The following is a 27854-nucleotide window of genomic DNA, read 5'->3' as shown; positions in this document are numbered from 1 at the left end:
GCACCAAGGGCTCCATCTGGCCCTTGAGAAAAAATGCGAGCAGAAGGGAGGCAGAGACCATGGCTGAGCCAAGAAATGACAAGTCAGGAGTAAAGGGCACCCACACACTTCACAGTTATAAAATGGCTTTATGTTCCGATATGCAAAATAAAATGCCCATGCTATATAACAAAACACTTGAGGTTCCATATCCCCTGTTAGCTAATGTGTCTGCTAATAAAATTTAATCTGTACTGTGTGTGTTTATATATATATATATATATTTATTTATTTATTCATTTATTTATGTTTTTCTAAACCATTCTTAGTTTTTTTAACATCAAGTGTGTAATAAAAATTTAAATAGATGTCTTTCCAAATACCCCCTCCAACATTTCTTTTTTTTAAAGTTTATTCATTTGTAAAGAGCAAAGCTGAATTTGACATGTGGCCTGCATTTGTGAGATATATATATATATATATATTTCTTTATTTATATAATATATAAATAGCTATTCAGCATGCAAAGAGTTTAGAGATTTCCCAACTTGGATTACAGAGTTTGCACCAGCCGCGTGGATGGTCTGGTGATGTTCAATGCTAAAGAGCGGGGCTGAGGACTTGGACCCACCTCGCTGCAGAAGAATGGTCCTTGCTCCTCTGAGCGCACTGGCTGAATTTATTGGAAGAAGTGAATGTTTTCTCGATTCTCGTTTTTATTTCTGTTGGGCTTTCCTGCTCCAGAGGCACGGATTTTCTGGGAGCAGAACAGGCTCCGTAGATGCCTGGCAGCAGCCCCAGCGCAGTCTCCTGGGGACGCTGCCAGGTGGAGTGTGTTTCATAATTGCCAGCCACAGGATGCAGATGGGGCCTGAGAGGCTGAGTCTTGCACAGCAGAGGGAGTGAGAGCTTGTGCCTTCGGGACCAAGGGGGAAGGGCTTTGCACTTTATAAGAAAACCTGAATGATGACAGAGATGCCATAGGTTGCATTTTCCCTCCTCTTAAAGGAAAAAAAAAAGTTTTTTTTATACCCATCAGGTGGCACTTAGCACATGACCCTCTCTGAAGATCAGCCCTCATAGCTCAGGGATGAATTTCCAGGCCACTCACTGGGCAGCCAGCTCCACTAAGGGTGTGCTCTGTGGCTTAGCTGAGCCCACCTCTTGGGTCGGGTCATAGAACCTTCAGAAGCCAAGGGAGTGGGCCAGAGGTTCTCAGCCCCCCTTGCAAAGAGAAGGCCAGGACCACTAAGGTGTGCACAGAGCCCTCCCACCCCAGCGAAGAGAATCCTCCCCCACCTTTCCTGTCGGAGGGACCTCATCACCTGGCCCTGAGTAAGTCAAATATTATATTATAAAATCTCTGAATATTTCACATGAACTCCCCACTTCCATCCCACCCGTGGGCATGTTCAAGAGATGCCAGATAACAAAGGACCCAGGTCCTACAGCCAAAAGCACATCCTAGACAGCTGTGTTTTGTTCCTTGTCATGGCCTCAATTGTATGGCAGAAGATCAAGGCTCTCCAAATGCATGTGCACACACACACACATGCACACAGCCCACCCTTTAACTACCTTCCTGTGTTTCTTGGTAGTGCAGGCCACCCACAGAGGTCAGTGCTGGATCAACATGGTCCTGGGGCTGTCGAGGGACCTGGGAGTCATCCGTCAGTCCAGTTCTCCACAGTCCCCATTCCTGGGTGGTACTGTACGGAAGCTTCCCGGGATAGGGAGAAGCTCTGAGAGTAGAGAAACTCGTTGGCAGCGTTCAGGTGTGGAGAGGGTGGCTTCCTCTCACACACCGCGGGGAGGCCTCGCTCCCTGGGGAAGGCGGAGGTGGGCCCACGCTCTCGGCCCTGAGCCTGGGAGAGCTGATTGTAGACACTGAAGTGGGTGTTTCCTGGTGGCTGGGCACCCTGAGCGGAGATAGTGGGCAGCCGAGGCATCATAGTGGTGGTGGTGAAGTGCGTGGGGAAGGACTGGTAAGGCACAGTCTCCATTGTCTGAACGCTGTAGCTCGTGTACGGAGAGACTGACGTCCACATGTTACAGCTCAGGGGGGGTGGGGGCAAGTCGTCCACCCCAGACACCCCGGCAATCTCAGGCCCTGAACCCGAGTACATACAGGCTTCTCGTGGGGTCACCTCGCTGCAGTAGGAGGGGCTCAGCATCTGTTGGTCGTAGGGAGGGGGCGAACGGAAGTAATGATCCTCCCCCACCGCAGAGGGGGCTTCCAGGTAGGAGCGCTTGCAGGGTAGGTCCAGGTGGCGGGCGTTGTCTGCTGGAAGACAAAGAAACCTTCAGGAAGAGCCATTCCCACCAGCCCATGGGTCAGAGCACCCCAGCTGGAGGCCAGGATAAGCCTACCTTTGTCATTCAGGGCCAACCCTTGTCCCGTGTTGCCATGGCACTCCCAAAACCACTTTAATCAGCAACAGCTTTTATAAGGTGGCAGCAGCCGAGAAATGGTGAGAGAAATGGTGTCCCACAGGCACAGGGACACTCCATCACTGGGCACTGAGTTGTGTGTTTAGCCAGGAGGCCCTCAGCTTTGATCCTTTGCCTTGACTCTCCGGGCTGGGAAGAGGCCTTAATGTGTGCTGGCATTTTTAGACTAGACCCACCCTGGCCAAGGAAAGTAGACACAATTGCCAGACCAAACCAGGCCCAGAGGCCACATCTTTGTGAATGAGCCAGGAAGTACAAGCCACAGTGTTTCTGCCTCAATCCTCGGCTCCCAGGAAGGCCTTTAGGAAGCCCAAGTTACCTGCAGGCATGTTCCTGCTGCTTTCAGAAGAGGAAATTGTCATTACACAGATTCCAAGATAACATTGTTTACAAAATTAAGAAATGGAGCCCTGACTGGTTTGGCTCAGTGGATAGAGCGTCGGCCTGCGGACTGAAGGGTCCCAGGTTCGATTCCAGTCAGGGGCATGTGCCTTGGTTGCGGGCACATCCCCAGTAGGGGGTGTGCAGGAGGCAGCTGATCGATGTTTCTAACTCTCTATCCTTCTCCCTTCCTCTCTGTACAAAATCAATAAAAATATTTAAAAAAAAAAAAAAAAGAAAAGAAATGGAGCTGATAATAAGTAAAAGGTGACTACTTGTGAGCCTAAGCTAATACTCTGGGAAAAGATAACCTCAACTGCCCCAAACCATCCTCAACCATGAGGACTTGACTCCAGAGTGGCATGTCCCCTCCTGGAATCCAGGGATGACCCAGGCCCCAGGACTTGGGCAACAGCCCACTTGACAAACTTAGATCGCTTGTCCTGCGGCTTATCTTGGCTCACCTCCTGTTCTCTCTGGAGATTCACTCTGGGAGTATGTGCTCAGGGCAGGGCGGGCGGGGGCGTGGGCTGCGTTTGAAGGCCTGCCCCAACTCTGCCCCAGGTAGAGGCATCTTCCTTGATGAGGCACTGGCCCCTCTCTCTTACCCAGCTCTCTCCTTCACCCCTCACTCATCCCTCCTCTCCATCTTCTCTCCAGATTCCTCCTTTCTCTCGAACGCACTAAGCTCTTGAACTTGGAAAGTGGCCCAGTCACTCTAGGTCAGTAGTGAGCAAACTGTTCTGTAAAGGGCCAGATAGTAAATATTTTAGGCTCTGTGGGCCATGTGGAATCTGTCGCCACTACAATAGGTCTATGAATAATGTTGTTTCATTCAACATCATTTCATTATAATGTTGATGAGGAAAAATAACCGATTCTGGGCCCGGGCCACTGTGTGGAATTGGCAGGTTCTCCCCATGTCTGTGTGGGTTTTCTCTGGTACTCCGGTTTCCTCTCGCATCCCAAAGATGAGGACATGCGGTGAGTGGGCCTGTCTACGTTGTCCCTGTCTGAGTGAGAGTGGGTTTGCCTTGTGCTCTGAGCTGCCAGGACAGGCTCCAGCCACCTGCCACCCTGAACTGGAATAAGGTTGCAAAATCATTGTCTTACCTTTTAAAATTAATCTTTCCTAAATGTACATATAGTTCACCTTTATTTCAATATTTAATGTTGAAGTGTTTGGCATCTTTATCTAGAAGTTTGATGGTGTTTTCATGGCCAGCAATATGCTGTAGGAACTTAGCTCCTGTTTATATCAGTTAGCCTATGGTAACGCTGGTTTTGTCGTGCTTAGTGTTGCTCGAAGTCGCAGAGCCTGTGGACGATGTTAAGCCAGGACTTGCTGTCCGCAGCTCTGCTGTCGTCACATGAAAACAGCCACAGACAGCGGGTAAGTAAATGTGCATGGCTGTGCTCCAATACAGCTTTATTTACGGTGCTAACATTTGCGTTTCATATCATGAAATAGTCTTTTGATTTTTTTCAACTATTAAAAAATGTAAAAACCGTTTTGTATGGTTCACAGGCACAAATAAAAACAGGCAGCAGACCAAATTTAGTCCAAGGGCCACAGTTTGCCAACCCCTGGTCTAGGTCCTTAGATCTAATGGGACTGGTACCAGAGCTCTGCCCACTGGTCCCTACGAGCTGGGCTGAGAGAACATTCTAGATTGCAAGCAAAAGTCCCCAAACTCATTTCCAAGAGAATTTCAGTGACCCCATGAAGTTTTCTGGTACAGTAGCACTAATCGCCCCTCGTTTATAGATGAAGGAATCTATAGGTTTATAGATGAGACCTGGCACCAGACAGAGCACAGATGTGCTGGTTCTGGCTCAGGGCTCAGCACACACTGTGCTGTTGCCTGTGGTCCTGGCCCAAGTCTACATCCACAATAGCTCATCTCCATTCTCAAGAAGCCTTTGCAAGTCCTGGTGTGATGAGGCAGAGAGCCTGTAGCCCTAGAACGAGGTTGCCCCTGTTCTAGGATTGAGGTTGTTTTGATGAATGACAGGCCCAATCCAAAACCTCTGGACTGTGACCCCTCAGCCTCCGCCCCTGCTCAGAGGCAGAATCCAGCAGGTTTCGGATGTCTGCTCACCCTGTGGAGGCTCTCAAAGCATTGGCTGCAAAGCAACAACACCTGGAGTTGGGGAGGGGTACCAATGTCTGGGGACACCAAGGCCATGAGCTATCTGTGAGGTTTCTGAAGGCTGCATTAAAAGCAAGAACCAACATCCCTGCGCTGAGCCCAGCCATGGTTCCTAACCCTTCAGTTTGCTCTCCCATGTGTGCATGTGTGTGCGCGTGCACATGCGCACAGGTGTGCATCTATGCATGCTCCCATGTGTAGTGGGGAGTGTGTGCAAGGTGAGCTGCACCCCTCCACTGACCCTCTAGGGCTTCCACACCAGCGAGAGCTACCTCGTCTTTTCAAGCAGTGATAGAAGAGGCTTGAATCCCTCTGGGCCGGGAAGGTGTTGAGGGGAAGGTCCTGTGGCTCAGCCCCAGCAAACTGCATGTGAGCCCCGTTCTCGTACTGGTAGTGCTGCAGCGCCTGGTGGGGGCCATGCAGGGGGCTGACATCGGGCTTCGCCGCCAGCTGGGTGGAGACGAGCCTCTGCCTCATGATGCTTTTGGAGATCACGGGGTATTCTTTGCTGGAGCAGCGGGGAGGACAGAGGGAGACAGGAAAGAGTGAAGGTACTTTGAGGGTTACCAAGTCCACGTACCTGAACCCAGGCTGCCCATCCCACCCCCTGGGAACCCTCACCTCTGCAGCCGGGCCACACGCAGGTCACTGTCGTCACTACCCCGGAATCCCTTGGCAAAAGGGTTGTTCTCAATTTTCAGCTGTGTGATCTGTCAGGAGAGGATACACAACAGAGGTGCTAGGGTAGAGGACTGGGCTGGCCTCGGCCCTCCTCCTGCCCCAGGCACATTCAGAATTCATGGCAGGGTTTGGGGAAGTTGCCCACCCAGCCCTGGGCCCAGTCCTGTTGGGTCCTCCTTGGCCTCACCCTGCACGTCTTGTCACTGGTTCTTATCCACCCTACTCGCTACAGACCCTCCACATCTGTCTTCTGCTCTCACTGTGCTCCTGGCTCAGTCCCTCATCATTCTCCCCCAGTGCCTGTGACAGCTTCCTGTCCCTGTCACCCCTGTCCAGTGCAACTGCCACATCAAGTTTCCAAGGACTGTTCTAGATGCAAATCTGCCTCTGTCACTCTCTGCCTAAAGTCCACCACAGCCGTGGTCCCTCTGCAGTGACCCTTGACCCCTCACCAGTCCATTGTACATGATATGAGAAGCACGCTGAAGAGGGTAGCACAGGCAGAGGGGCCGGGGTGTGACCCATGCAGGGATCGGAAGCAGTTTGGTTGGGCTGGGGAGGGAGGGTAAGTAGCGGGAGGCAGCCTTCTGACTACAGCTGACAGGGCCCCAGGGCTCTCCCTGCTCTCTGTAGGCCCAGCATTCGACCTTTGAATCCCACCAGGGTCCTAACACTGATGCCACAGGGCAAGCGCCACGCTCCAGTTTTTACAGTTGCCAACCTTGAACCCTAAATAGAGAGCATAATTACTTCGCACAGAGGTTTAGGAGTCTGGTCTCCCTTCCTGCTCGTTATGCCTCTCCCTGCACTGGGCCTGCCTCCACCGCACTGCCTCCAAAGCTGCACTTCCTGCCTTGAAGGCCAACACAAATGCCGCGTGGTGTCGGTGGTGGAGTGGTGGCAACTGCAGCTGTACCTTGTGATTCTGGTAGGAGGTCACGGAGATGAAGGACGTCTCTGGAAACACGTGGGTGCAGAAAGCTGTGTTTTTGGAGCCAAAAGCGTTGTTCTCATCAGCCTTCACGATGTGTAGCCGCGGCTGGTACTTGTGCATGGAGTTGAGGATGATCTGGAAGACAAGGGTCTCATTCTGAGCTCCAGGTCCCCACCCGCGGGCCCTGGACTGGCTTTCATCTCCTGAAGGCCCGGGCCCCGGCGCCTGACTGCAAGACTGAGCCCAGAAAGGTCCTAAAGTTCCCACGTGAAGAACGAGGCCCCTGGGCTCCTACCTGGCCTCTGTGCTCCAGCACCTCTGCCCGGTCCCAGGACGCCCCTACGTTAGATGGCTTCACTGTGGCAACCGAGAACTTGGCCGTTTAAAGTCCCCCGGGAACTCGGCAGTGTAGTGGGTGGAATTCTGAGTTATAGACAAAAGTCCAGGTTGCCACTGTCTCAGCGTCTGACCTCAGACAAGTAACTGGACGTCTCTGAGCCCCAGTTTTCATGTCTGTAAAATGGGATCATAATGCATAACTTACCTCCTTCAAGTGGTCCCCTATAGGCTGACTCTTCCCCTTGCTTCTCCTTTTCTCCTGCCTCTTCGCCTCCCTGCCCCCTCCCCCTCCCTCCCCCTTATGTGTGACCAGCCTTCCCCAGTAATGCTCACTGTGGGGGCTCAGCCCCCTCCTCACATTTGTCAGCAACAAAAGCAACTTCCCAGCCCAGGAGTCTGTGGCATGGGGGAGGGAGGGAGCTGAAGAGAATGTTGCACTCTGACCTTTGTCATCTAGTGACTCCTTTGTTCATTCATTCTCAGCCTTCACAGAGGCCTGCTGCTGGTAGTTCAGCTGTATCCTATCCTGAGACCTGCCTGAGGCTACTCACAGCTTAGAGGGAAGCTCCATCCCAGGCTTGGTACCCAGGTAGGAGACAAACCAAGTTCCTAAAATAAGCCAGAGGAGGCCAGGGGCCCGAGGTGCCTGGGGCTGGGCGGTGGGTCACCCTCGTGGCCAAAGCTTATAAGAGACCAGGAGGCACGGCCCTGGTGCCCGGGAGTAACACACAGTAGTGGCCGCTCAAAACCTGCTTCGTTGGCCTGCGCCCCACGGTAGCGGCTGCATCATGTGCCATTAAAATGTATTTTTTTATCGTTGACATTTGCCAGACGCACTCCCCATTGGAGGCAAGACCAGGAATTTGGGGCATTTTATCAGCACTGCTGCTTTTGTTAACCCTTTGGCTCCTGTCTGGCTGGGCTAAGCTGGCCCTGGGTCCCAGTTCCCTTTCCTTTCTCTCCTTTCTCCCCACCTGGTGCTGAAGCTTAGTGAAAGGTTTCAGTTCTGAGTGACTGAAGCAGGGCAGGGCTCTCCCGTGGAAAGCGGGCAGAAGCCTTAGTCTGGGGAGGCTCTGCTCGGACCACACCCCAGGGACAGGGACAGCCCAGAGCACAGGTGCAGTTGAGGAGGTAGTTGGCCAGGAGCTGGGCTGTGGGCTCTGGCTCTCCCTGGGTTCCGTGGTTTTGGCTGAGCAGCTCCGTCCAGCAGGAACTAGCTTTTCTGCCTCCTGCACCAGCCACTACCCCTTAGCCCTCAGGGACAGAGCTTCCCAAGCCCCAAACTAGGTCCCGCTTCCCAACTGGGCCTGCCAGACAAGAAACACAGAGACTAACAACAGGCGGGAGTGGGGTGGGGCTTGATAGACACCCCTTTCCAGGGAAAGGTCCACTGGGGAGAGGAGCTGGATCTTGGGAAACACCTCCCAGTCCGTTAGTTCCTCTGTCACCCTGCACTATTCCCTCAAGCTGCAGGAGCTAACAAAGGAACTAAGTTCCCACAAGACCCAGCAACTGAATCCCTGGGAGGTGGTCTAGATGCCCCTAGGAATCCCTAGATACTTACCTCTGCATCTTTGCACATGCAGTCCCTGTGCTGTTTTTATCTTCCTTTCCCATTCTCTCTCACCTTCTAGGCCTAGCAACTCCTCCAGAAAGCCTTCCTAGATTACCAGGGCCTACTCTGAACTCTCAGTTCTGAAACTTCCCATGTATTTTCCCCATGACTGTGGTACTTCTTCCTCCTGACTTCCTATTTCTTCCTGTCCCTTCAATTGAACTAAAAACTCCTCAAGAAAAGGGGCCATATCTTTATTCCTTTTGTACTTTCCCTCAAAACAGGAACTAGTAAGTATAAGGCAGGTTTACAGGCATGGGGAGACCTGGGTCATGGTCACAAACTCTCTATCCACTCCTCTCTTGTCTCTCTTTGTTCACTACAGACAAGCTGGCCTCTAAGGCATTTTTCAGGTCAAAAATGGTGATTAAACGTATGCATAGACAATCTTTCTGTGAGCACACACATGCTCTCCGGCAACAGGACCACCCCTGGTCACTCGGCTCTCCTGGGGACGGGGCACAAGGGGAGGGCACAGGCATCTGCACATGAGGCTGTGCTGTCCCCTAGGGACACCTCAGGACCCATGGCAGCAGTCACAGGCTGTAACCGTCAGCCAGAGCCTTGGGCATTGTCAACCCCGCTTTTCCTCACGGTCCCCCTCCTCCAGGTCAGTCAGTGGTGACCAAGTCCTGTGACTCCGGCTGTAAAACAAAGCCTCCCCTTTCCCGCTGTGCAGCCCTGGCTCAGGCCCCACTGTCTCTCACAGGGTTAGGGACGGCCTCCTCCTGGTCGCCATCTACTTCTCCCCATTTCCCCTGGGACACATCCTGTCAGGCCACTCCCCTGCTCAGAACCTGATGGCCATTCCAAGAAGACCGTCCGTTGTTTGAGAGCATGGCCCTTTGTATTTCCTCCTCTTGCCTCCATGTTCCCACCACCTCACTCCTGCGAGCACTTAGTCATAATGTCACCTTTGATGGTTCCCTCTTGCCCCTTGGGATAAATGCCAAACTCCGTAGCCCATCGGACAAAGTCCTGGATTGTCAAACACACCTTCTAGGGAAGGGAACCAGACAGGCTGGCAGGGGAACCTGGAAAGAGAGAAACAGCCAGACCTGCAGGGGCAAGTAGATGCCAGTAGGGGTGTGCAATCCCAGCCTCAGAGAAGTGAAGAAGGGCCTGGAAGCTTCTATAGACCCCTGCTCACCAGCTGCAAGTCCTGAGCAAAGCTCTTCCCCTCTAGTCGTTGGGGTCCCCATCTAGAAAGTGAGGCCTTCCACTAAATGGTCCCAAATATCCTCCTGACTCTGGCAGTCTGGAACCTGGACAGGTGTCTGGAAGGAAGTCCCACCCATGGAACCAACACAAATATAAATTGGAGTCTCAGTCCCATCAGCCAGAGAGAATGTGAGACCAACGCGGTGACTCACACACCTGGCTTCACTCGGAAGTTCCTCAGGCGTCACATTGAACTACTTTGCCAGAGTCTCACATTTATATTTGTTGCCGAGGATAATGGGCCAAATGGGCTAGCCACGTCAACAAAGCCCACTACACGGCTGGTCTCGTCATCATCGCTGTTTTATGGAAATGGGATTCATTATGTCCTGGCTACGATTCAGAAGCCTGTTCTATTTTAACAACTGTGATAGCGCCAAACATCCATCTTCTCAAGAGATCACCGTAACATGCTCGGCCAGTGGGGCCCAGAATTATCTACGTTAGAAACACAGAACATTAGGGCGCGGGGAGGCAGACCTGGGATCTTTCGAGTCCAACCTCCTCGTTTTGCACATGAGCACCAGGAGGCCTGTCGTGGGGGTGGGACTTGCCCAAGGACACCCGACGGATCCTGAGAAGAATCCAGATAGCCTCTGACACAGTACACGCTGCTCTTGGCAAGCTCAGTCATTGCAATGGACCCTTGAGCAACACGGCACGAACTGAGTGGATCCACTTATACGCGGATTATTTTTCAATTGACTCATGTGGTTCAAATGGTATTGTTCAAGGGTCAACTCCAAGGTTGGGAATTGCTCTTGGGGCAGTAATCAGGGGCCCAGAAACTGCAATAATAGCCAATGTTCACTGAGCATATCCTGAGTGCCAGGCCTTGGGCCGAGTATCCTACACACATCATATAATTCATCTTTATAATCCCTGTAAAGTAGGCATTATTATCAGCCTCATTTTAACAGAGGCTCAGCTTAGGGGGGTGAAGGCATTTGCCCAACCTCAGACAGCTGATGGCAGGCCAGAATTGGTGCTAATTTCCAAGCCTGAACCTGTACCTGTGCCTGGCTGGTGAAGGCCAAGCCTGATCTGGAGTTGTATGGGCATCCATCTATATGTCCCAAAGCCCCCGGCAAGGGCTCATCACATTGTCAGGGCTCAGCAAATAGGGGAGGAAAAGGACAGCAATAGCTCTGGGCCCCCACTGGCAAGTTAACAGCCTAAGCCAGTGATGGCGAACCTATGACACGTGTGTCAGAGGTGACACGCAAACTCATTTTTTTGGTTGATTTTTCTTTGTTAAATGGCATTTAAATATATAAAATAAACATCAAAAATATAAGTCTTTGTTTTACTATGGTTGCAAATATAAAAAAATTTCTATACGTGACACAGCACCAGAGTTAAGTTTGGAAGCTCAAAAGGTTCGCCATCACTGGCCTAAGCTTTGGGGGAACACCAGCCCCTGGTGGAGGAAGTGTCTTCTCTGTCTAAATAGCACCCCCTTCAGTGGGTCCACTCATTCACTTACTGCTGACCAGCATCCACCTTTTGCCAGACACAGTTTCAGGCACTAGGACATTATGGTGATTAAAAACCTCATGGTTTCCTTCTAGTGGGCAGTCACACAGTCATCCAAAATCAAGCAGAAACTGGAAGAAAGTGGTGAGAAAATGCAGTGGAAGAAAGTTCGCATTGATAATAGTAACAAGATGAAATACAGAATGAGAAGGGTCTAGGACCTTAGAAAGAAAACGTGAGTACACTTTTGGAAGACAAAAAAGCAGACTCCAACAAAGAGAAAGGCATTCCTACCAATGTCCCTAAGTAAATTTATCATTTATAGTGATTCTCATAAAAATATAAGGAAAAGGGGAGGCCAAAAGAGGTAAAATATATGGTGACAAAAAGAAAGTAGACTTTGGGTGGGAAGCACACAATGGCGTATACAGATGCGGTATTATAAAGCTGTACACCAGGAACCTATATGATGTTGTTGACCCATGGTAGCCCAATAATCTAATTTAAATCAATCAATCAATAAAAATAAGTTTCATTCTTAACACTGCAAGCTTATCCTAAAGTTCATGTGAAAACAATACATGCATCTAAGCCCAGGAAACTGAAAAAGAACAGCGAGGGGGAGAGCAGCCCTGCCAGGCACTGAAACCTGTTCTGAAGCCTCTGCAGTTAAGGCTCTGGCACCTGAACAGTCGCAGACTCAACTGGGGATTTCGACTCCTGAAATAAGCATCTAAAGCAGGAGGAGAGAGCACTCGTCAGTTACTGGTGTCAGCACAACTGGATAGCTCTCTAGAAAATAATAAAAAAGTTGGATTCACACCTCCTATGAAATGCCAGAATAAATTCCAAAAGAATCAATGGTTTAAATGTAAAAATAAACCTATAAAACACTAAAAGAAAACAGAACAAAATTCCCTTGTAAGTGAGGAGTGGATATGGGCTTTCAATGACTCACACTGCAGAATGAGTAAGGAAAAGACCAATGCATTCAATGAAAAACTCCTGCGCAGGAATACCACCATAGCAAAACCCCAAGACCAGTGACAAACTGGGAAACGTATATACAACTCATATCACAGATAGGAGCTAAGCCTTCCTAATTCATAAAAGTCCTAGAATTGATAAGTGATAAAAAAAAAAATCTAAGAGAAAAATAAGCAAAGGATAAAGACAGCAGTTCACGGAAGAGGAAATACATATAAAAAAATACTTAACCTCACTCATAATAAAGGAAATACAAATTAAAACTAAAATTGATATCTACATTTCACCCATCAGACTGGCAAAAACCCAAACCTTTTCTCTCCCACCGTGTTGGTGAGGCTACAGTGACGGCGGGAATATACATCAGTGTAACTCAATGGAGGGCAGAATTACAAATGACAAATCCAAATACCCTTTGAACAGGCACTTTATGGCACAGATATACAATGCCATATGCACAAGCTTAATCAAAAGAGCAAAAATATAGGAAAACATCTGAGTCCTATAAGGGCTGGCTACATAATTTATGGAACAATCACGGGATAAAATTCTATGCAGCTGTGAAAAAAGGAATACGGATGCTAGATGAATGGAACCATCACCATGACATACTAGGTTGACAAAGCAAGGTGCAGAAAAGGGTTTGTAGTATGCTACCATTTGTGTCTAGAAGAAGGGATCTGAAATTCTGCATTCTGCTTGTCTATGCAAAAAGAAATGGTGAAAAGAATTAGTAACATTGGTTACCTGTGGCTGGGACTGGAAGAAACTAGATGGATGGGGACCCCATGGAAGAAGACATTTTGGTTTATTCAGTGGTTTATTTTTAAAACCTGTGAATGTATTTCCTATTCAAAAACAAAGGTGACACATGAGTATAAAATTGTAACTGTGGGAAGTACTAGGGGAGAAAGGTGCTCAAAGTTCTGAAAGCCTATGAGGGGGGCCCTGAACCGTCTCCTGAAGAAGTGGCATTTGAGCTTGGATGCCAAGCTGGAGAGGGACTAACTAGGTGAAGAGGCTTGCGGCCGGAAGAGGAGGAGGAGGAGGAGGAGGAGGAGGAGGAAGCACATTGAGGGGACTGTGCCCATGTTACTTTGCGGCCAAGGAGCTGCAGCCCACACCCCCAGCCCAGGATGAACTCAGCCTCTGGAACAGATTCAAAAATCAAATTCATGTCAGAAATCATAAACTGACCTTCCTCCTCAGGAATCTGGGAGACTTGAGACAAGAAAAGTAAGACTTATGTGCCAGTCATCTCCACGCCCCACCGTGGGAAACAAACCCTACCCCAGTGAGGCCCTCAACTTCCCGAAGCATCTCTTTCCACCCACAGTCATTGGCCCATGGGCACAGGGTGGGGTGGCAGGTAGGAAGGCATGATGGGAAGCAGCCTGCACAGCCAGCAGAAATGGAGGTGACCTGGGGCTGTATGGAGGCAGCTCAGTCCTGCCCCAGCCCCTGATCCTTTCTGCCTCTGCTGCCGGCCCTGCCCGTGGCCTTGGGTTTTATTCCACAACCCAGGGGTCATACCCTGAACCTACCACCTCGAGAACAGAGGACTTTCCCAGACTCAGCAAAAACCCACAAGGAGTTTTCAAGTTAGAACCCAGTCCTATCTTTTCAGAGCACATGACCATGTGGTCTGAGGGGGTCCTTGTCCCGGAGCCCCTGCCTGTCATGCAGGACAAGCTGTCCACCCCCAGCCCTCCCCTGAGCCCTGGACCCTTCTCCTGGTGGAAGGCTGCAAATGGGAGGCAGCAGCTAGATAAAGTCCCTCAAGTGCTGTGAGAAAAGTTCGAAGTCCATTTGGCTGGAGACCGATACTTGAGGTTTGGAAGCTCCTGGGAATAACTGAACATTTGGAGATGAATTAGGCAGAAGGAAAGACTTGTTTGGGGCAAGTTCACAGTATGAGATGGCACTTTCCCAGGTTCCTGCACTGAGAAGCCAAGAAGGGTAACTTGGAGAGTTCCTCACTACCATGGACACAGGCCAAGGAACAGAGAGCCCAGGTCCAGGCCCTGATATGTCTAGGACGTTAACCCGTCCTCCACCGCCTCTCCTGCACGGCCAAAGCCTGCTCCCTCCCCAGCGGTGCTCCAAATAGCTGAAGATGTGACAGCCTTGGGTACAGAAAAACGGGTGGAGAAGCCGAGAGAGCTGAACTGAAATCAGAAAGCAGGGTCCAGCACTGCTCCCAGCCCCTAGACAATCACTGCATCTCCTGAGCCCCGCTCCCCCACAGGGGGTGTCATTACCAATACATTGAATGTGCTGGGTAGGGGTTGGGGGAGAAGGAAGATGCGCTGCATCCCAACCCTCTGGAGAGAAAGCCGAGTTAGTGTGAGGACCATCCCTAACACCAAGGGGCAGACATGGAAAGTGTAGCCAGGGGCACCCCCATCACTAGCCCATCAAGCAGCCCCACTGGCCCAGACACAAGACTATATGCAGGGTTAGTGCAAGCCCCTAGGGGCCTCAGTAGAGCCACCAAAGAGGCAAGTCAGGCTGGGAAAACCTACTACCAGGCTTGCAAGGCTCTGTCTGTCTCCCACTCTTAAAAAGCCCATCTTTTTGGCCACTGACTCTCTCCCCTGCCATTTTCTGCAGAGTTGTCGGGGAGGTGGAAGAGTCCTCCCAGGCATCCCTACAGCTGGGAGCCATCATGGCAAGCTATGCATCCAAAATTCTCACCAGAGCTTTGATCCCTGGGTCCCCTGGCCACTCACCCAAAGATTCAGCTCCTGCCAAGCTCTGTGCGAACCCCAAGGGTCTGTCCCCTGGGTCTGCAGTGTGTGCAGTTGTGGGCAGGGATGTGCATGTCAGCTAGGTTCCATCTCCCACGCAGAAGCCCTCACTAACCTTCTGAGGTTGGTGCCACAGCCTGGCCAAGCAGAGGAGGCTGGGAGGAGCTGGCTGGGAACAAAGTCTTGGCCAGGACAGTGCTCAGGAAGACCTGGAAGGCCCCTTTCCCCTCAGTTGCAAGGCCCTGTGCCCTGAGAAGGCGGGGGGGGGGGGGGGGGGGGTGTGTGCGGGGCTTGGCTGACCTTTCCCATTGGATCGCTGGCTTGTCTCTGCCGCCACGACAGGTTGGGGCTGCATGAGCACATGCCACTGTGCACACTGCACGTTTATGCCATGCACCCAACAGCACCTACTGGCCCTGCATGGGGCTGCTTGCAAAACAGATAAGTTGGGAGTCAATTACGTTAATTAAGCATTCTCCTAGTTGCCTGTTATGGATCACCAACTCAGAAAAGAATGGAAGAGACTCTAAGAAAATCAGAGCTAAGAGCTGCTTGCTAGTTACATACCGGTCAATCGGAAACACAGCAACGTTGGCATTTTCCACGGGGAACTGTGATTCACAGACTCCAGAAATAGAACTGAGGCATGAAAGAGGCACGTACCTGCCTGCCTACCCCACTGCTGCTTCCCCCACCACCCTGCCACCTGAGCACTAGGTGGGCAGCCCAGTAACTGCATCTAGGAGCCTCTCATGCACCCGCATCACCCCACCCCACCCTGCACTCCCAGGGTAACCGTGGGTAGCCTAGAGGGGTAGGGCCTGTGCCCTGGCACATAATACCAGGTCCCCAGACTTTAGTTTGCCCCACGCACTTGAGCTAAAAATTTCCACATAAAAAGCTTTTTGTGGGCCTGCCAGGGCCAGATGGCGAAAGAATAAGCTTTAGCAGCCTGGATGGGGCGTCAACAGCAGCATCCGTAGGGCTTTAGAATCTCTTTCCAGAGCCAGGTCCCAGGCAAGGCCAGGAAGGAGTGGACAGGAGCCAAAGCAAGGCCTCCCCTTCCAGAGGGCAGGCAGCTGCCAGGCCAAGCAGACAGACACGCCAAAGAGAGGCTTGGACTCATCGTGACTCTTTCTCAAGGAAGTGGACTGTTTTATGCTCCAGCAAGGCCAAATCCGGGGAAACCGAAGCTGGGCGATCAGACCCATCATCGCCATCATTGTCGTCACAGCTGCCTTTTAGTTAGAGCCTCCTTGGTGTAAGGTGCTTCATGCATATTCCCTTGTTTAATTCTCACGCCCATGCAAAGTGTGCATGGTCATCTTCCCTTTCTAGACAAGGAAACTAAGGCTCCAAAAGGCTAAGACTCGCCCAAAGTCACGCAGCCAGTAAGCACTAGGGAAGGATGTGCAACTGTGGGGCTGGGACCTTGGCTCCTGCCACAACCTGGCTTGACAAGTGACAAAGCCTGGAGCTGGATTCTCCCCGTCCCCACCCACCCATCCATCTGCAGCCAGCCCAGGACTCGCCCTCAGGGCCAGGGGCCCCTTCTTACGTGGCCGAAAGGGTCCAAGTGGTTGTTTGTCAGCTTCAGCTTCTGGAAGGAGACCAGCTGTCGCATCCAGTGGGCCCCAGTAGCCGGAGAATCCGGGTGGACATAGAGCCTTCCTGGCATGGCGGGCTCAGCCTTCCCTGCCACCATCCTGCCAACAGAGCAACCGGCCACAGCAGGGGATTATCCTGGGGTGTGGGAAGCCCAGAGACCCTGTCCCCTCTGAGAGCAAATCCTCACAGACCTGAAGGGAAAAATCGATGCTGGTCCCATCACACTGACAATTTAGGACTTTGGGGGTAGCAGTGAAGCACAGAAGAGAGCGTGAAAGAGAAAGGGACATTACAGAGCAATGTCAGTGTTTACTAGAAGGAATGGGGTGAAGCACAAATGTATTATAGGGCGATTTAGGCAGCACTTCTCTGTGTTATAGAGACCATTTTAAAATGTTATAAGTTACATTATTTGGAGGGAGCTTCTCAGAGGACCCAGACAACTTTCAGATTTCTTGCCCCCAAAACAATGCTTGCCCCAAAGAAATTAATTGGTCTTGGTCCCCTCAGCCAGAGCCAGCTCTGAGTGCTAATACAGCCCAGAGAGAGAAGTAGAAACATACCCCTGGGCAGGACTGGCCAACCAATCCCCTCAGCCTCTGCGGGCCCCACAGACCACCCACCAGGGAGCCCACATCCCAGGCTGCTGATTCATTCGATCCCTTGCTCTCTCCCTCACTCTCCTTGAGTGCTGTCCTGGGCTCTAGGGGCAGACAGGGCACTAAGGAGGTGGCCTCAGGAAATGGAGCCCAGTGTTTACCCGGCCCCAGCCTGGTTTTGCCCTTCAATCCAGCCACTTGCCAAAGGGTCCCATCATCCAACCACCGGACCCACTGACTCTGGGTGGGGGACACACAATGTAGCCAGGCAAAGAGGAAGTGAGTGGAGAAAAAGGAGATGCCACAGAGCAGGCAGCTGGACCCCACCAGAAAACAGCTCCCATCCTCCTCCCCATGCAGCAATGCTGGGGCCTAAATCAACCCTGGTGGGTGTTCACCTGTCACCCCACAGCATAGTCAGCAATCCTGTTTGTCCACAGCTGTGAGGAGAGCACAGACCCTGAAATCCACCAAACACTGCAGCTCATGTTCAGCCCCAGCCCCAGCCCTGCCGGCAGCAGGTGTTCAGACACCTGCCTACCCTGCAGCCTCTGCAGGCCCCGCTCCCCAGGCTGCAGATCAGGGCAGTCATTCAGACTAACTGGTGAGTCCCTGCAGCAAACATCAGGTGGCCACGGGTGTGATGAATGGAAAGAGCAGTGGAGGGAAGGCAGGTGATGTGAGGGTCCCAGTTCTTACCATTTGTTGTCACAGAACTTGTAGCGGTGGTCATCTGCAGGGACGATGTCAATCAGCAGGATATACTTGGTCTTGGGGTTCATGCCCGTGACCTTTACCTTGTAGCTGGGGAACATCCTCCTGGGAGAAGCCAAAGGGTGAGGCAGAGGTGTGGTCAGAGCACCAGGAGAGAGGGCACAGAGTGAGCAAGGGGGCAGGAGGCCTTAAGGGGCACTGCCCCTATAGCAAGAGGTCTTGGCATCGGTCAGAGCTGTGGGACCCTGTGTACGTCACTTCCCTCTCTGGCCTCAGCCTCCCCCTACACAATGAGAGGGATGCACTAGGCACTCCCTCTGAGCCCCTGCAGCTGTCAGTCTGTGTGTCTAGAAGGAGGGTTTATTTACATGGTTTCCCAAACTGAACCCCCACCCCTAGCCTAGTGGCTGTGAGCAGGTAAAGCACAGAGGCTCTGAGAGAGGATTTCGACACCAACCTGCCTGCCTTAATTCCCCTCCTGTCCTTCACCAGTCCGTGGACAGCTAAAATTCTGGGCTGCCGTTACAGGGAGTGAGAGCAGCAGACCTGGGAGTCTGTCAGCCGCTTCGTTAACCAATGAGATGGCTCCCCTGCTCATGTCTCTGTGGAAACCCTCAGGCCTCAAACCAACTTGCAGGAGAGCAGGAGATTCTGCGAGGCCTTTGGAGTCCTTCGGTGTTTAGCAGAGATGAACGCTTGGACTGGGCCTGCCCACATGAACTGGGTGCCTGGGAGGTCAGCCCAGGAGCCTCGGGAGAAGAGCATGGATTCCAGAGCCACTCTGCGTGATTCACAGCCTGCTCCCCAACCCCCCCACCACCCCCACAAGTGGCAGGCCTTGGACAGCTCGCTCGGCTCTCTGTGCCTTGGCTTCCTTATCTCTAAGATGCGGATATTACTACATATCTCATAGGTTGCTGTGTGTATTAAATGAACCCATGCACCACAATTACCATGGACCCCACTGAGCTGCTCTCTCCACAGACCTGTGGGATGACCTACCTCTAAGAAAATAGATTCATCAAAAGAAGTTGTCCAGTCCCTGTAGCCCATGCTGAGGCTTTCCAGGACCCTGAGGCGCAGAGAACATTCTAGAGAAGAGCTTCCCCAGGCCCCTCAGCACATAGACACATACAACAGCATGCACACATACCTGCAGGGCACACCTCCCTCCCCGGCCACCAGGTCCCTGACACTGGCCTTTCCCAGAGGGGCAGACAGTTGTCCTCAGACACCCCATCCCTCCTAGATGGCCTCTCACAAAAGTGTCCCCTGAGAGAGGCAGGACCCAAACCTAAATGACATGAAGGGCCAAGTCCCCTGAGCCCGACCCGCCCACTCCAGGAAAGCCATCGGGTGGTCCTCTGCCTCTCACTAAGCTGAGAGATAGTCAGGGGCCCTGAAGAGAAGCTGTCCTGGGCACCTCCAATTATCGGAGTACCCCAGTTTGTCAATAGGGGTACCTGCTTACCTGGACAGGGCAAGGCTTCCATACGCTGCCAGACCCTACAGCAAGCCCAGGTCAGGCCCTGAGGTGCAGGCTTCCACTCCGCTCCCCAGCCCAGCCAGGTCTGTGCCCCCTCTTGCTGGAGGAGAGGCGGGGGAAGGCTGCAGTGGGCCGGGATGGGACGTGTGTGTGTGTGTGACCGTGTGGATGCACCGGCGCATGTGGTGGCGTGCGAGGTGGAGTGCGCATGCGTGCATGTGTGCGTGCCTGGAGGCAGGAGGGAAGTTCTAGCTGCAAGTCTAGGGACTTATAAACCGTGTTGAAGAATTTGTCTCAGATGTCAATTGAAAGCATTTTCAAATGTCCACCCCACCCCCTCTCCTGGACGGGGAAGTGAGAGGGCTCAGGAACCCAATCCTGCTGCTCACCACCCCCCTGCCTGGCCTGGGGGCACAGCTGGAGCTGCACCACCCTCTTTCCTGGCCCAGCCTCTCCCCTGGTGGGCCTAACCCTCAGAGGGGGGCCGCAGCTGCCTCAGCTCCCCCTCCCTGGGCGAGTGGGGGGGCACACACCCTGTCCTTTCCAGGCACCATTTTATAAGTGCCATGGAAACGGCCACAAAATGGGGCAGCCCTGGCTGTGCGTGGCTGCTGGGGACCAGTGCCCTGCCTTGCATGTGGCCTGTTTCTCCCGTTATCACCCCAGGGGCAACAGCAGAGGGCGGGCATGGCTTCCCCCAGGCCAAAGGGGGCTGGGAGGTTATGGCTCGCTGTCACTTCTGCAGGCTTCATAGCCTGGGGCCCTGTCCTCCGCTTTCTGCTCCCCACTGTGGCCACCTCGGCAGTGCAGGGGCCAGGTGGCTGGCGTGCTTTTCTGATGGCCAGCTAAGAGCCCTCCAAGGCCCGGAGCCTGCATCCCATGATTTGCCTTCTGCTAGAAACTGACTACAGACCAGATCCCTGACGACGGTCACTCGGTCACTCGAAGGAGGAGGGGCAAGGACAGAGTGAAGGTGTCACAGCCTCTGCCTCCCTGCCTGCCGAGCCCCCTCTCTCAGGAAGCAGGGAGGGAGATGGGACATCTGGTCTGAAGGGGGGGTTCCAAAGGCTCCTCCGCGAGCTCCCTTCCTTCAGGGAAACATATCTCCTCTCTGTCGGGTTCAGTGGTGAGGGCTCTGGGCCACGGAGGACACACTCGGGGGGACCCCAGGCACAGCCACATCCCCTCTCGGGGGCTCTAGCAGGATGGAGGCTGCCCTGTGTGGGGAAAAGCTGAGTGTGATGTGAGACACACTCCCCTCCTCCCCCCTCCATAGGCTCTGCCCACGCTGAGGGCACCTGCCCTGGCTCCAGAAGTGGCTGAAGTTGGAGCCCAGAGGCTGGGCATGGGAGGATCCGCAGGTGGGCATCACTCAAGCCACCGAGGCCAGGCCGGGCTTGGGAGCCCGACTTTCCTCTGGGCTCACCCTGCACTGCGAAGGTCGCCCCACTGAAACCCATGAGCAGATGGCGTGATAGTGTTTCTGTGATTTGGGACGTTAAATGTACCTGAAACTGACGCCAATGTCGGAAATGAACATCTCAGTGGGAAAGGGAGGGAGGGGCCACGAAGGGAGGTAATGACCGGGCAGCCTGCATCCCACGCAGCCCCGCCACCAGCGCTGGATGTCAAGACCTGGCTCGCTGGTCCCAGACACCTTGCGCCCTGCCCCCCGCACCCCCGCGCTCCGCCAGCCCTCTCTCCCCCCTTTCCCCGCGCCCCACTGGCCCTCTCCCTGCCCTCTCGTCGCTCCCCACTGGCCCTCTCCCGGCGCCCCGCCAGCCGTCTCCCCATCCTCTCCTCGCGCCGTCAGCCCTCTCCCCGAGTCCGGCCCGCCGCCTCCCCGTCCTCCATCCTCTCCCCGCCCCTCCGCACCCTCTCCACGGCCTGCGAGCCTTCCCTCTGCCCAGGCGCCCTCGCCGCTCCCTCCTAGTTTGCCGCACGGTCGGGCTCCCGGACCCCGCGGGAGCAGCGCTCCCAGCGCGCGGAAACGGCTCCGCCGGGGAATAAACAAGCCGCCCGCCCCGCCGGCCTGGGAGGAGATGAAAGCCGGGCTCCTCCTCTGATCAAGAAACAGGCTCTGAAAGGGTGCGGGGCTGAGCCTTTATCTGCCCCATACTCGGAAATGGCTTTAGAATGAACTGCTAAGATAAGCTTCCTTGGACGGGCGCGGAGAAACGGTCTGAGGGCATTTTGATTTTGGCAACAAATCCTTCAGTGCAAACTCACTGCTGAGCGGGAACACGCAAGTTACAGCTGGGCTCAGAGCGCCGCCAGTTCATAGCACTGGCCCACCCGCCCCGCCAAGCCCGCAAGGGGGACAGGGAATAGCGACCTAAGGGACCCACCAATTCTCCCCACCCAGCGGGTCTCCAAGCCTCCACCCGCCGCAGCTCCGACTTCCTGGGGGTGGGGGGAGGACAACAGGGACCCCAGGAGCAGCTCTAGGTGCTGTCCTTTAAATGTAGGTGCAAAACCAAATCGGAGGGGTGAGAAGTGTGGAGAGAGAAGCCCAGGGGGCGGGAGAGGTGGCGACTGCAGGCACACGAGGGATTCTGGGGGCTGGGAGTGTTGTTTCTTTATCTGGGTGGTGGTTACACGAGTGTGCTCACTCTGTGCAAGTCTATAGAGCTGCACAATTAAGAATTGCTCACTTTTCTGCAGGAATGTTCCACTTCAATAAAATTGACATTAAAATTTATACACACACACACACACACACACACACACACACACACACACACGCACACACAGAGAGACCTGGAGTGCAGATTCTGAAAGGAACAGGCTGCAGGAAAAAAGGTCGGGGGTCCAGAGAAGACCTCACCAGTCTTTCTATCCCTAGTTTCTGGGGATCTTCAGGAAGAATTCGGGATATGCTGGGAAGAGGCCAGGGCCCAGCAACCAAGGCTGAGTTTGGGGGCTGTTATGGGGCCAAATCTTTTGTAGCCAAATGATTTCTGAGAGCAATAACACAGCTCCGTAATTTATTTCCACTTCACATACACACACACACACACACACACACACACACACACACACAGAGTTTTCTAATTCACTCAGAGCATTTTTAAGAAATATTTTCCCTGAGGTGGGGGCAGGAGTGAGGGTGTGTGGAATGGATGCTGTTTGGGAAGGTCAGTTGTTTCTCTTAGATTCTTTTTTTAAAAGACATTTCCTTCTGATAGACTTTTGCTTTCAGAAAATACTTTAAAAAGAGATCAAAGCACTCTCTCCCCAGTCCACTTTCCCAGTGTCTTCAACCCTTACTTCTCTTATCACCCACGCCACTGAGCTCTGACGCTGTGTATACAGAGCGAGGGCAATTGGCTTTGAAGCCCCGGATTAAGCCAGGCCAAATCCTTGCCTCAGAATAACAAACAATACAGGTTCAACAGGAGTTCTCATCGGTAGTTCATTTTTCAAACGCAAATTCACTGTCACTAACACAAGCAACATTGAACTCAACAGGCTCTGAAGGCTGATAGTGGAGATTTATCTGGTGGCACAACCGTGACCTAGGAGCAGCGCCGTCAGACGGTTAGGACGTTTTCATTTTGGGGAGGTTTATATTTAAATTTCTGTGGAGCTCACTTTTATCTGTGTTTGGGAGAAAAATGCAGTTTCTCACATGTGTCAAGCTTGGCAGGGATGTAGGGAGGCAGAGAAAGGGGTCTGCTCGCTGCAGTCCACAGCATGAACCTTCGGGTTGCGGGGCCTGGGAGGGACAGAGACTGGCTGGGGAGGGGTCTGGCCACATCTTATGCCTGAGCATTCAGAAATCAGAAACTGATGTATCACCCTGTGGTTGGCACCGTATTCACCAGGTTCAATTGTTCGAGAATTCAAACTCACTCCTGTGGCTTCAGACCTTCAAAGGCAGAGGGGAGAGAGGCTTGTGACTCAAGGACTCAAACTGACTTGAGAACATGCTGTTCCCTCCTCTCCAGGACCCACCCTTCCATCAGCCAGTCAGCAATTACCCTGCCCCTAACCAGCCAGGCTCTCTAGGGCAGAGCAACAGCCCCCGTTCAAAGCATTGAACTGGCCCCGTCAATAAGCAATCAAGGAAGTTTCTCAAAGTTGGGGTGGGTACTATGTGCTTGACTTGTGGAGACCTGGTAACCGCCTAACTCTGCTTCTGTCTGCAAGAGCCAGGTGCCTTCCTTTCTCTGGGATCGGGTTGTCCAACTCTAACAGTCTAGGACTCTATGAGTCGAGGTTTAGGAGAAGGGTCCAGGTCATCTGCTGAGAAATGGAAATGTTGATAGAGACGCAAAGAAGAGAAGAGGGAGAGGCACCGGGCAGGAGGTTGAAGAGCCACAAGCCCAAGCAAAGCAAGCTGCCTCCTGAGGCTGCCCGTGGGAGGGAGGCATGGGGGGGGGGGGGACATAGACGGGGGGAGGCAGGGATCAGAGCAGTGGAAGTGGCCCCTGAAGTCAGTGGGCAGCCATGCAGGAGGAAAAGAGCCTGCGAGAACTCTGGGGGAGGGGAAGGCCAGTGGCTTTCTTCAGGACTAGACCTGGGGCAAGGATAACTCTCTGCCAGAGAAAGGAAGACTGATGAATCCATACTTGGCCAACATCATCACAACCATTTTTAAAATGATATCATCAGTCCCTGTGGCCCATCTCTAAGCCTCCACTAGAATCAGGGACAAAACTTTGCCTGAAGCCAGTCACCTCTGAAAGTGTGTGTGTGCATGTGTGTGTGTGTGCGTGCGTGTGTGTGTGTGTGTGCGTGTGTGTGTGTGTGCGTGTGTGTGTGTGTGCGTGTGTGTGTGTGTGTGTGTGTGTTGGGGGGAGGGAGGGAGGACCCAAGCAGATGCAGGAAACCCCACTGAGAAAAATCACAAATGCCTTTTGTTGAAAATGGCAGAGGCCAGGCATGCCCAAAGAACCCGCTGGCCATTTATTTTCTAGAGACAAGGTTATTTCTGCTGCCTAAAAATGGAAGTTCTGAGTCTTTCTCTGTCTTCTTTCCTTCGGTCCACCACAGCAGTCGCAAGAACTAAATTCCCCCCTCTTCACACCTGTAATCCACTCAACAACTGACCATGCACCGCCCACGATCCCTGGTTTGAGTCTCACACTACCGTAGGTCTGCAGTCACCATCTCTGTTTTGCCTAGCACCACTGAGCCACGGGAAGTTCAGGCTTTGCCCAAGTGCACTCAGCTAGGAAAAGGCAGGGCTTGTGACACCTGCCCCCACCCCACACTGACCTCAATGACCCTCCATGTGGAACCCTCAGCCAGGCTCCCCTAATGCATCCTCCTTCCCCATCCCCCAAATGCAGCAAGCTCAGGCCCTGACACCTAACTGCTCCCCCTCCTGACAGAGACCCTGAGTGGCCAAGCCACCTCCCTGACTTAAGCATGATCCCCACCCCCAACAAAACAAAGGAAACCTCACAAGGCCAGCCAGCACCCCTACGCTTGCAAACCACCACCGCCTTTTGTTTTCTTTGAAGAGCCTAAGCAGTTCAACAGCATTCTCCAAAAAGTAGGGGGGAAATGCTGAGTGGATACCAGACATTTCTCTTAACTATGGTTCACATTATTAGCATTTGTTACATTAATGTTATAGCTAGCATTTATTGTGTGCTTACATGTGCAGGAGGTGTGCTGAGTGTTTTACATACAACTGTATGGAGACACACCTATTATTTTACAGCTGGAGATGAGGAGGGGCAGAGACCCTTGCCTGAGGGTTGCCCAGATGGAAGTAGCTGAGTGGCAACTGAAGCCCCTGCCTTCTGACTCCAGATTCCTGGCCCTGACACTTCACCATCTTAGAAAACCCAGTTATGGGCCCACAGCCAGGCCAAGGGGCAGCTTCACACCTAACCTGTCCCCCAGCGATCACAATCAAGTGTGAGTATGTGGAGGAGTGGAGGGGGGGGGGGGTTCCTGAACCTGAACTTTCCAGCATCTCTGTCTAGGACCATCTCCCTTCACCTGGGAACCACTCTCTTGCTCTCCACCGCGGCCCCACCCAGACGCTGCCCCAGCCAATCTCTCCGTCAAGCCCATCTGCATCTTCCTCCTCTCACCCTCTCCTCCCGGTCCTCTCCCACAGACACCAGCACATTTTAAAGATGTTTCCACTTTATAAATCATCCCTCTCTGGCAGCCACTGAGAGCTGCTCCTCAAACAACACACACACAGGGCCCAATGTGCCTCCCCCTTGGCCAAGGAGGGGGCTGGCACTGGAAAGCCGCACCCTGGGATGAGAGACTTGGGGTTCGTGCTGCCCCCATAACGTGATGGAAATAGGAAAACACAGTCCCTTTCCCTCTCCGCTTGGGGGCATCTCCAGGTGCCCCATCAATGCAGTCCTGCAAAACCCCGCAGATCCCCAAAAGGAGGACAAAGCAGCTGCCCAGGGGGCCAAAACTGCTGGAGCCAGCCCCAGCCCCAGAGCAGCGACCTTATTTACAGTCATTTACATACTGCTGCCCCTCCTCCCGTGCTCCCTGGCGGGTGGGGTGGGAAGTACTCTCGGGACTTGGGGCTAAGGCCAGAGCGGTGGGGGGAACTCGCGTCGTTCCCCTCTTCTCCCCTCCCCAGCCTGGAGACCCCGAGGCTGCTAGGGTGCCCTGCGGGATACCCATTGCTCTATCCATCATCCCCCCCCAGAGTCGATTTCCCAGAGCTGACCTGCCCGCCTTGGTGATGATCATCTCCGTGCCCGCCTCGTGGAACTTCTTCCAGAGCTCCTTCTCATGCAGGCCCACCTTGATGTTCTCGATGGTCTAGGGAGGGGAGGGAGGGGACTTGTGTCGGCATGGCCCTCGTCGGGCAGAGCCCTCAGAAGGCAGAGCACAGGCCCAAGGAGCTATGCAGAAACACTGCCCGTCCGGGGCCCACGCCTCAAGATGTCGTTTCACGAAATTATTCGTAGGGTGGATGCATTGCTAAGAAATGGAATCAGTAGCGGAACCCCTCCTTCGGAGCCGCGCCTGTGGATGGGCCGGCAGAGGACACGTGGATGACTCCACCTGCCCAGACAGCCGCAGCGCGGACCCAGGAGGGGCGCCTCCTCCGCCAGCCGCGCGCCCTCGGACACTGCACGCAGACACAGTCATTGTCGTCACCGTGTTATCACCGTGACCCGCCCGGTGAAGTCCTCGCGGCGGCTCCCACACACACCCGCCGTCGGGCGCTCGGCCCCCGGGTCCTAGGCTTTCACCCTCGACCCGCAGGCTCGTCGGACTGGACACTTGGCCAGGGCCGCCGGGTTTCCTCCCCCCGTCCCAGAGGGTCCCCGTGGGGCAGGACGGAAGGCAGAGAGCCCCTGCCGGGGAGCGCCAACCGGCAGTCAGCGCAGGACGCAGCCAGGCCCCGGGAAGCCAGTCCTGCCCGCAGTGGGGCGGACTGACACCGGAGGCCCTGCAGACCGGCCGCCGCGCGGCCTCTCCCCGACGGCGGGCGCGTCCCTACCTGCTCGGCGGCGGCGGCGGCGGCGGTGTCGGCTCCGGGGCCCGGGGAGCTGCCGAGCGCCGCTCCGCTGAGGTCCGAAGCGGCCAGCGCGGGCTCAGGGGCGGTGGCAGCGTTGGCCTCGCCGAGCGCGGGGCCAGGGGCCCGGAAGGCCTCCTCGCTCTCCGACAGGCCCTTATCCTGCAGCATCTCCTGCGGGCACAGCACACACCAGGCACATGCCCAGGTCCACACTGGCCAGAGGCCCGCAGCCCTCTCGAGCTGAGCGGGGTGGGGGTGGAGGGTCTTGGACAGGGTGGGGAGGCCGCCCTGGCGCACGTGAACCCCGCCCCCTCCTGAGCTGGGGGAGGGGGAATTTGCCAGGGCAGGACCCTCGCCCCCTCCCTCTGGGTTCTGGGCCTGGGAGGGTCTGCGTGCGGTGCAAGGTCTGCCTGCCCAGGGTGTGGGGCTGTGCGGTGAGCAGGTCTGGGGGGAAGGACCGCCCTCTCGGCATTGCCCCAGCTGTACCCCCAGTCCCTCCCTCCCGCTGGGCTCCAGTGGAGCCTGCGGCCTGGGTCTTTTTCCCTGTTCCCTAATAACTGGAGTCCTGGGGCCAGGAGAGGGGAACAGGCCTGGAGGGCAGGACGCAGGCTCCTGGGGCTCCACACCTGCAGAAAGGCTGGGCAGCCTCTCCTGCCCCTGCTCACCCCTCCGCCTCCCCCCACTCTCAGACAGCAGTCAGGTGGAGCCTTCCTGAACCAAAGGCGTTTCCTCCTGCACATCCTCACTCCCAGTCACCGTATGTCACCCAGGAAGCACACATCCTCACTCCCAGACACAGCCCCCAGGCAGCCACTCTCCTCAGTGAACTCAGCCAGGAGCCTCCCAGCCTTGCCTTCTCGGTCACACTCCCCGGCTCACACTTTCAGCTCCAACGGGCTCTGCTCTGGGGCCAGGGACCCAGACCCCTCCCAGCTAAGGACCAGCCTTGGGGTGGGGTCCTGCCCAGAGCATAACTGTCCTTCCCCAAGTGTCTGGGACTCTTCACCAGCCTGCCCAT

The 27854-nt window shown here is 54.0% G+C and overlaps 1 protein-coding gene across 1 annotated transcript; it reads right to left on the bottom strand.

Moving 5' to 3' along the window:
* Positions 1-701: 701 nt before the first annotated feature.
* Positions 702-27854, bottom strand: TBX4 (T-box transcription factor 4). The gene is made up of 8 exons (XM_081110069.1): positions 26819-27854; positions 26036-26130; positions 17874-17993; positions 16526-16673; positions 6562-6714; positions 5586-5674; positions 5237-5472; positions 702-2263 (listed from the first exon to the last, which is right to left on the bottom strand). Exons 1-8 carry the CDS (start codon positions 27002-27004, stop codon positions 1644-1646), a joined length of 1647 nt encoding a protein of 548 aa, XP_080966195.1. The 5' UTR covers positions 27005-27854; the 3' UTR covers positions 702-1643.

This window comes from Myotis nattereri, assembly GCF_964212035.1.
Source record: "Myotis nattereri genome assembly, chromosome: 16".
In the NCBI taxonomy this organism is placed as follows: domain Eukaryota; kingdom Metazoa; phylum Chordata; class Mammalia; order Chiroptera; family Vespertilionidae; genus Myotis; species Myotis nattereri.
The sequence above is the reverse complement of the archived record's forward strand: the minus strand, read 5'-3'. Positions and strand labels throughout refer to the sequence as shown.